Raw genomic sequence first — 10,000 nt, 5'->3', positions numbered from 1 at the left:
GATGAGAATTACCATTTGATTTCAAATGTCTTCTCTTCTGCTGCTCTCTCTTGCCCCCACCCTGGAGCATCATTGTGCCCCTGTGGACAGCTCCTGTTCCAAAGAACTTCAGAATTGCAGATAATGATCCAAATCTGAGGTTTTTTTACTCATGGAAGTAGAGCAGGCTTGTCGTATCATAACAATTCTGCATTTTGTAGTATAGTAATATCATATCTGTAGGCTTAATTGAACATGCTAACTGCGTACCTGAAATACAGATGAAAATGAAACAGAATTATTGGAGTAAAAATTGTGCCAGCAAAGCTGATGAAGTATTGTGTCTTCTGTCCTTTTTGAATCTGAAGTTGGGAAAATCTTATTTCATGAAGGGACGGAGGCTACCTGTAACTGCACATTCAAGCTTTCTTCCTTAGCAGTGGTCTGACTGCTTGCATGTTGTCAGTGCTTATTTTGGTTTAGGATGCTGGCATCTGGACACTCGTACTCAGTATATGAAATAGGAAGAATGAAACATTTACTTCCTACTGGTGTTTACTTGCACGAATGAAATTTCTGTTTGGGGTCTCATGGAGATATACTTTAATAATTATGTTTCTATGATGTATATTAGGTGGTTTTCCACAACAAATATTTATTTAGCCAAACAATATTTGGATCAAAACAAACTAAAGACACCAGTTATGCTTATAATACCAAGTATTTTCTTGCTTGCTTAGTGTTGAAATTCAAGTACAAAAGTCTTTCTAGTCTATTTGCTGCAACACCTCCTTTCAAAAAGGTTAAGAAGAGGTGAAAAGGATGAAAAGGCACTTGCAGGGTTTTAAAAATCTCCTATGGAAAAAAACATCTTTCATATCACAAAAAAGTCTCTTGTAGGTTGTTATGTGCATAAGGTGGAGGCTTAAGAGCAGACACATTTGCAGATGAACTGCTTTTACTAGCTTCTCTGAGACATGACATTTGTTCAGAAGATTAGCCAGGTTGTAATGTGTAGCATAATTGCACTGTGCGGATGTCCCAGAAGTGAAAACCTAATTGCTTGACAGGACTATAACTTTGTGGTACGCTCTCACCTTGTTAGGTCCTTTTCTGATGCAGTTCAAATGAAGTCTGGCCGCAGGTGTGCCTAATTTACCTCGCAACAGAACGTGTTGAGTTTAATTGCACAGTGGTTGTTAGGAAAAATTGGTGGGTGGAATATCAAGTGACTTACTGTACACGGATGGCAGATGGGCGTTGAGAGGCATTGTGAGCTAAGTGTATAGGTGAGGTGAGTTAATAAAAGATGTAAATTTTATCTTAAAATAGTGAAGTCTTGTGCTAGGCAATACATTTTAATTAAGGTGGTAGCAGTCTTTTTCTAGCAGTGTGAAAAAAATTGGAGAAAAGGAACATTACAAAGACTGCATTTTTCTCCATATCAGTATTTTAGGAACAGCTCAGTATGTTTATGAAAGCTGCACCGCAAGACTGTATTTATTACAAAGACTACATTTGTGGATACAACACAAAATGTAGCACGGAGAGGCAAACTGAGAAAGGCTTGCCTTCCTTTCCTGTTGATGGCAGCAAGGTTTGAGATATGACCAACCTGAATTCAAATCCAGCTTCTTACTTCTTAAAGTGTGGCAGAGCGCTTGTCTTAAGGATGCGGGACTCGCCGAGGACAGGATCTGGTCCTGCCCTCTGCTGTAGGGATCCGTTCATGATATCCATCATTCTTGTTGGTTGCCTTAGAGGAAAAATCAACCCAGTTTTCTTTCCTTGGCCAGCTTTGAGAAATGCCCTGCCTGAGAACATGGGTTTTAACTTATGCTGTCTTCCTCTGAAAATGTCTTGAAGCTGCCTGCGCTCTGCAACCTTGCTGAAAAAAACAGATTGAAAAAAAAAAAAAAAAAAAAGGAAAAAAAATAGAAAAGATTTCTGTATCAAAGAAAGCAGAAGAGCTGAAACATGATTGCTGTATGTATTCACCCCAGTGTTATGGTTTTGGTATTTAGCTCAGTGCTCAGGTTCATCCTGGTAAAGATGTTTAATTCCACCAAGTGTGTTTTGTTCACCAAATAATTGAGCAAATACCAGTTGCAGTTAATGCTTAGTGAAAGAGTGCTTAATGGCCCCTTTTTTTCTGACAGGATTTGAGCTCTCTGTGTAGAAACAATTCATCATGAATGCTTCAAGTTAAAAAAAATCCACAAGGAATAATACTTAGCATTCCCCGTGCACAATTCATTTGAGAATTTCAGAGCAATTTACAAACATTAGCTCAATAAGCCTCACAACACCCATTTGAGATCAGAAAAAAAAAAAAAAAAAAAGATAAGGTGCTCCTCATCAGTGTGACTGTGGCACTGGGGATCAATGAGGCTGAAGGCTCTCCCCAGTGTGTGGTGGGTGCTGACTGGTGGGAGAGCCAGCGCCAGGGCCCGAGCCACTCCACTACAAGTGGTAGAAGACGTGAAAGAAAGAATGAAGATAAGACAGAAATGCCAATATGCCTAGGCAATCCTCAGCTGATGAGTTAGTCTCTGGAGGTCACAAGTATCCTAAAAAAAAAAAAAAAAAAAGAAAAAAAAGAACCCAAGGCAGATAAAATTAGGAGGAGGGTGTGGTAACAAAGATACAGTTTTGTGGAAAGGCTGAAACTCTTGATGGCATTCCTGCAATGGTGTCCGGAAAACATGAGTTCAAGTGTCAGCCACCATGGAAATCCAGCTCTCTTCCAGCTGAGCATCTGAAGCCCCTTTACAGATTCTGAGATATCTCAACTGATGTCACTGATTTATTTATACACAGTATAAATAAAACTAGTAATTTCCCACACAACATAAATAAAACTAGTAACTTCCCTACTTGGCCTGATGGGTATGAGAGATTGCTCCTTTAACATTGGTGTCCCATATCATTATTAGGGTCCTGCTCAAGGTTTAACTTAAAAAGAAGAGCTGTGATTGAAAGCACCTGTTTGTAGCCACTTGTGATGCTCCTGCCCAGACCCTCCCAAAATCTGAGCCAGAGAGCACAGCAAGGCACAGCTGTGGTCAGACCCGTGCTCAGCTGCAGTTGGGCCGTGTTGGGGACTGAAGAATTTCTCGGCTTACCTCCTGCCTGGAATATTATTTGCACATGAAAATTTCTGCAAAGTGTTTACAGCTAGAATAGTCACAGTCACTTGTAAAGATTGGCGTGAATAAATAATAATTGCTCATGTACTATATGTAAAAGCTCTGCCTAACCTTGCTAGTCAAAATGCATAAAGTTAGACAGCATAAGCTGATGGGCTGGTGCCTCTGAGAAGCTCTGCGTGAGGAGTCCTGAGCCTTGCTTGTCACTGGCTGTCAGTCATGAGCTGAAAACAAGCTCAGAACATTTTTTTAAAAAAATAAATGTGAAAACATAGCTACATAAAGAGAAGGGGAGGTGTTAGACTGTGAGCATCTTTTGGTGCTAGGACAGGCTTCCCCTGATCTGGCACAGCCTGCTTGCAAGCCATAGTGCAGTTACAAAATTGTTCCTTCCTTCTCAGAGCAATTCTTGAAGATGAGTAGTGAAGGAAAGAGGAGGAGCCACCATTCCATACCAAGAAACTCACCAGCCAGTGCAGGAGGGCAGCCTAACAGTCTGCACCCTTTCAAGCTTTATGCCTTCTCATAAGTGCTTGCTGTGTTGCCATCAGGCAGTATTGCTACAAAATGATTTCCTGGGAGATGCCTTGGTGGTACGGTTTCATCCTAAATAATTACTAGTTGCCTCTCAGCACAAACAAGCTGGATTTCTCTCCTCAGGTAGAGTGACTCTGCATAGCTAAAGGCTGGCAAGGTTGGAGAGGTTGTAAGACAGGGTCTAACCCTCCACATTCCTTTTCTTTTAAAAATCCATGAGGAATGTGGGGCCTTTCTGGTGGCCAGATCCATGCCTGAGCCTTACTGGAGTTAGCGGAGTTGGATTGAGTCCCTTTGCATAGCTAGAAATGCCAAGCTGGAGGCAAAGCCAAGAGTTTTTTGAAAGATTGACCATTCATCACCTTGGAATTTTTTCACGTAGAGGTCATTACTGCTAATACAAGTAGTGAAAAAAAGAAAAGAAAAGAAAAAAAAGCACTAAAAAAATAGAGAGAAATTTTAATCTGGTGTAAGTCATTACCTTTGAAGTCAATGAGTCATTGAAATCAACTTTCCCACACTGAGCTGAGGATGTGGCCTGGAGTCAATACATTTGTAGTTGTTGAAAAATTAAAAATATAAATTTGCCTTTCCCTGGCAATAATGTTCTGTTTATGACAGAGATCTTATGCTTTAAAATAAGTTCATTAACTAATAAGAAAGTAATATTTCACTACGAGTATTCTTTTGGGTATAACTATTTATGATTAAATTTTATTAAACTTTTTTTTTAATTGGATTTACAGTTTGATGAATCTAATAGATTTCAATTTTGTATTTTTATAGATTCTTTCTAAAGTTTTTCCTCAAGTGCAATCAGAACTGTTTGAAGAATGCAGGCAACCCGCGAGACATGCGAAGATTCCAGGTACAGATATCTCCTCAAAGTAAACCATATATGAAAGATACTCAGATTTTCAAACTGCTTGAACTTTTTTTTCTCCCATGAAAATCTGGTATCAGTGCTTTTACTTAGTGTAGTTTCAGTGCTACAGCCCTTTAACAAACGCTATCGGTGTTTTATATTTTCCCCACTAATTTAAATGCCTGGTTCTGGGCCTTGAGCAGTTCTGCACTGGGCTGTTATGGATCGCTGGAAGCAAGTGGGCCTCTCCTCTGAAAGTATTTCCATAGTTTTCCTTCATACTAACACCTCACATCGTGGTGTGGAGTGAACTGAGACCTGTAGAAGTTTTACACGTGTAAAATGAGTAAATAGGCGTTAGAAACTCAACTGTGGAACATGGTGAAATTTGGATCTCACACAGTAGTTTTTCTTCCCACATTTACAACTTGTAAATCCAACAGTGGTCATACAACCCACATATTTTTATTTGAATTGTTTTAGAAAATATTTAATACTTCACTTTCTCCTTACAGCTTTTGAAATACCCTGTGGTGAATCATAACACTACAGAAAGACATCTGACGTGGTGGACAAATGATTTCCTCCGTATTTGGGGTCATTTGAAATGCTTGATAAGAAATATGTGCTTTTAATTTCAAAATATTTCAAAATAATTCATATTTGTCAGTAATAATAAGCTAGTATTGAGATGTTCAAAACTTTCTTATTTTTTGAGAAGAATAACTTGTGGTTAAACTTGATAGCAAAACATGTGACATCTGTTTTCATGCACAGCCAACCAACCGGTGAAGCCAGAACACTTGAGCCAGCCAACAGAAAAGATCTGTAGCTGGAAAAAATATTTCTTCAAAACAATTGAGCCAAGCTTCCATTTTTCATGCATCTCAGCTTCACGTGGCATTGGTGATATTGATCCATCTGAACAGAACAGAAGGTCAAACCTGGAATGAGTGGAAATGTCCTCTTTGTCTCACCGATGACTAAATGAAGCATCAGTCATGAGTGATCATGTGGTCGACAATGGAGCCAGTAGACACTAGAAAGACTTTCCTGGGTCTCTTTAGCTAATCTCCCTGCCTCTCAGAAGGTTTAACTGGATTTAACAGTATGTCAGATCTTGAACAATATTTTAAACTGGTTTCACTATCTCAGCACCTTTCTTTAGGTGCGCTGCAGGAATAAGCCAATATAACAAAACCTAGCATGTCTTTCTTTTGCTGAACTACAGTATTTTCCCTTGGTGACTGACCTATATATACATGACAGAACAAAAATAGTTGTCATTTTTATATACACCTTTCTCTGTCTTCTTAATATGCTGTGTTCTAGGCACTAAATCCAGAAATCTTTTCTAAAAATCACACCTGTATATTTTGCAACATTTTTTTTTTTTTTTAATCTGCAAATCTCATTAAAATTGAGAGCAGATAGCCCAGTGGCCTGGCAGTAGCTCTGTGGCTTAGGTGAGTGTGCAACCTCAGCCCTCTCCTAAGTGGATGTTGACAGGAGTGAAAGTGTCCACTTCTGGGACAAGAAAGATAGGGGAGCACAGCAGACTTGCAGAAAACTGCCCTCAGGCTGTTCTAAAGGGTAACGCAGATGGCTGTCTCAAAGGAGGCAGAGTACGCAGAAAAGGTGCTGTGATAGCTGAAAGCTAATTATGGGTTGTGAATAAGAAGCAGGATCAGAGGTGATCCCAAACACAGAAACAGAAGAAAATTGTCTTCTGATGCCTTGGACTAGCTCAGTGGAAAAGGAGAATAGTTTTTCCCCTTCATTTTTTGCTCGTTATGTGTTTGGGTATAGGAGCTGGTGTGAGAACCCCCAGAAAACATTTTTGTTATATCCAAAAGTAAAATAAGCAGAAGATGAAAGCTAAAATTTGTACTAGCCTTTGCCACCATCACTGGTGTGGTTGGTAAGGCCGAACACAGTCTAACTTAGCCACTGACTTTACGGACTCTACTAAGGCTACACCACAAAGAAAATGCTACACGAATTACTTCATTTAACAAATCTGGAACCCCCACCACAGGGTCCATGCTGGAATATTTAAATAAGACGTAAAAGTCTATCTGGGATAATAACTGCCAACCTATGAAGCTATGTCACACAGAGACACATCTCTCAATTTCCTCTTTGGCTTGTGGCCATGGAATATCATTTCCGGAATGAGTTTCACAAATCCATTGTGTAGGTGTTTTTATCGGGAAGGTTGTGCATTTTGCATATGTTCCTTTTCCATTTTCTACTAAGAAGCAGCTGGAAGCCCAAGAAGGCTCTATCCATCATCTCTTCTATGGCCGGACTCTGAACCTGGACACAAGAATAGGAGCCTTTCACTCAAAAATAAAGGAGGAAATTCCATTGACATACCAGGGTCAATCACCATCCAAATGAACTTGAGAAGGGATACTTTTCATGGATTGAAAACACTTTCACTATTCATATTCAACTCAGTCTTTTCAGATGCAAAAAAGTTCATTATCAGACATTAAATGTAATTGTAAAACTGACCTGGAGATCATTTACTGAAGAAAAAATGGGGAGTTACGATGGTTCCTGATTTATTAAGCTTTTTTTATTTGGAATCCTCACAACCCTTCATTTGAAGACAGTCTCAAGTGAACAAATTTTAATTAGATAAACTATCTAATCAATATATCAACAGATCAATCAAAACAGCAGCTTTTAAAATGAGTGGCTAGAGGGGTGTTTCTGAAACTAATGGCTAGAAGAATATTTCCCTGAATTGAATTCATTTGTTAGCATAATAGGAGATTAAACTCTAATTAGTGTAGCAGGTTCTGAAGAGAAACAATTGTGAGTTAAAAATCGCCAGTGTTAGCCACATAAACAAAGATGTATTCATAGTTGTCACTCACTTTGCTGAAAGTGAAAAGTAACAGACTGTGATGTTGATTGTCTTAAAAGATCTATTTTTGCATCCATGTTTCTGAAACCAGGCAGGCTTCTTTAATTTTTTTTGTTTTCTTTTTTAGGTTGTTGTATCAACAACAGTCAATGTGGATGGCCACGTTCTGGCTGTCTCAGACAACATGTTTGTACACAACAATTCCAAACATGGAAGGCGGGCTCGCCGCCTTGACCCCTCAGAAGGTACGGCTCCTTCTTATCTGGAAAATGGTAGGCACACATTTACATGTCTTTTTTTTATTTGCGATGCTTTTTTTTTTTTTTTTTTTCACCATATTTTATGTTGATACACCACTACATTTACTTTTCCATATTTTCTTCTCTCATCAATCAAACCACCCATTAAAAAAGTCCATTAGTATTTCTCAGCTCTTGTCAACCAGAATACAGTCGCTTTTGAATTTGCTTCTGAATTCTCTCTTTATTTAATACTTACAGTTTTGCAGTCACAACCAATTTTTCATCTTTTTTTTTTTTTTTTTTTTTTTTTTTTTTTTCCCAGTCTTGTTTTGCTTGCAGCTTTTTCTTGCGATTTAATTTGACTTGATTTTATTTTGGCTTGTCATATTCCTTGATCCAGAGGTACAGTCTCAGGTTATGTATGCAAGTTTAAGTGGATGGTAAAAACATGACCAAATCTGTAAAGAATTTACTGTGAGGTCAATTTCCTGTTGCTGGGCCTTACTGCTGCAGATTACAGCAGTGGGGTTTTTGTATGAGAAAAACAGCGTAAAATGTTTTTCTTCAGACTGACTCAATGTGATTGACTTCTTGCCTGAACTGCTAAAAGAAGATAGTCTGAGATGAAGAAGAGAATGGAAACTATCTCTGAAAATCCAGAATGCTGAAACAGTCTTTCTGGAGCCCATCAGTCTCTGAGTCATTCTCACACAATCGCAGCTGCGCTCACACGCGTGCACATATCTTTATTCTCCCACAGAGTACAAAATAATTATTTAGATTTAAATATTACTTTGTTTGCACTGCAAAGTACACCATCGTAAAGACACAAAACTCTTGGGTAATCTGCTTTTCAGTAAAACGAAATTCATAGAGGTCAAACATTTTGAATCCTCAAGAGTTAGAATTTTCTGAAGCACTGGCATTCGGAGTGCCCCAAGACTGGCTAGCTGCGTGGGCAGTCCCAGCACATCCATTTCCACGGGACCCCTCTTGTGAGTTGTTACTAACGTATTGACAGGATCATGGCTTTTTACACTAATAAAATTAATTAAAGTAATAACTGAACACTAAGCTGCTAATACAATCATTGTCATTTTATGTTTCAAACGATTCTTACCGATGGGCACACAGAAAAATGAATGAGGCAAGCAATAATTACCAGAAGGAAATATGATCTAGACATCAAAAAATGGAAAACAATTTGTGAATCTGCTGCAGTCCACACACACAAAACTAATTTGTTTTTCTGCATTAATAACTAAGGTATAAGAGAACAAAAATATAATAATTAAAGGTCGCCCTGAGCACAAGAGTCATTATGGTCTATGACGTATTGTTTATCTCTTTCATATGCACTGAAAGTAGGTGTGTGTTTTGCCTAGCAACCGTCACTAATGAGGTTCACAATTAAGAAGGTTGAATCCTCTCCTCTAGTCCTCTTCTTCCCTAGAGAGAGAGAACTAGCAACATTATAGGTTCAAGTCGGCGAGCTCAGCCCTGTGGTGTTAGGTTTTAGTCTAGGTCCAAATTCAGCCTCTTCTAATGAGCTATTATGATCTTAGCAAAATGCAAGTATTTATTTTTGTAAGCTGTATAAAAAGAATTTGACTCTAAGCAGAAAATATCACTTAGAAAAATAAAGGCCACTTGTACATACTACAGAAAATCTACATAAATTTCGCTAACCAGGAGCTCCTTTTTGAGAAATGGTAATTGAATTGCTTTATTTAAATGTTAAAAATTCAGTGCCAAATCCTCTTTGCCTAACCTCTCATAAACACTCATTCATGTAATCTGGACCGTTAAAAATGAATGTGAAAAAATGAGTGCTCCTTCTTACTTTAAAGTCCTACTTCTAATAACAATTATAGTAACTAAATAACCCAAAGTAAACACCCCTGTAACGCAGTAGCAGAGAATCAAATTGCCCTTGACTGCAAGGCAGAATTGCAGAGGCAGGTTTTCAAACACACCGAACTGAAAGTCGGGAGGATTCATAAGTGCCCAGCATCTCTACAAGTCAGGCTATTCTTCCCATATGATTAAACACTGTTAGGAAAATAAGCATCCACAACTGCTTCTGCTTCTGTTTGAATAGCCACAGAACTTCTAGAGATTTTAATGGAGCTGGAACAAGCTTCAGCTTCTTAAAATTGGAATGTTAGGGCCTACAGAGAAAATTCCTGAAATCACAGCCCTGTCTGCACAAAAATCTTTGTTTCCTCCTGGTCAGGGTGTAACACTAGATCCTGATAGCCTATGTGAAATGATGATATTTTATGTCATGCCTAAAGTTAGCGTTGTCCCTGTGCACGCCAAGCCATACCTTACATCGGGATGGTATGCT

The 10,000-nt window shown here is 38.6% G+C and overlaps 1 protein-coding gene across 12 annotated transcripts in view; it reads left to right on the top strand.

Moving 5' to 3' along the window:
* Positions 1-10,000, top strand: part of EBF3 (EBF transcription factor 3) — a 118,605-nt gene that overhangs the window by 67,739 nt on the left and 40,866 nt on the right. For 7 of the 12 annotated variants that reach the window (XM_035330148.1, XM_035330144.1, XM_035330140.1 and 4 more), the window contains exons 7-8: positions 4,452-4,533; positions 7,536-7,680. In XM_035330148.1, coding sequence (XP_035186039.1) covers positions 4,452-4,533; positions 7,536-7,680 — 227 coding nt within the window. The remainder of the gene's footprint in view (positions 1-4,451; positions 4,534-7,535; positions 7,681-10,000) is intronic. The other 5 variants (XM_035330149.1, XM_035330146.1, XM_035330142.1 and 2 more) reach the window with 1 other exon arrangement.

Source organism: Oxyura jamaicensis, chromosome 6 (assembly GCF_011077185.1).
Source record: "Oxyura jamaicensis isolate SHBP4307 breed ruddy duck chromosome 6, BPBGC_Ojam_1.0, whole genome shotgun sequence".
NCBI classification, from domain to species: Eukaryota; Metazoa; Chordata; class Aves; order Anseriformes; family Anatidae; genus Oxyura; species Oxyura jamaicensis.
Note: the sequence above shows the minus strand (reverse complement) of the source record. Positions and strands in the feature narration are given on the sequence as shown.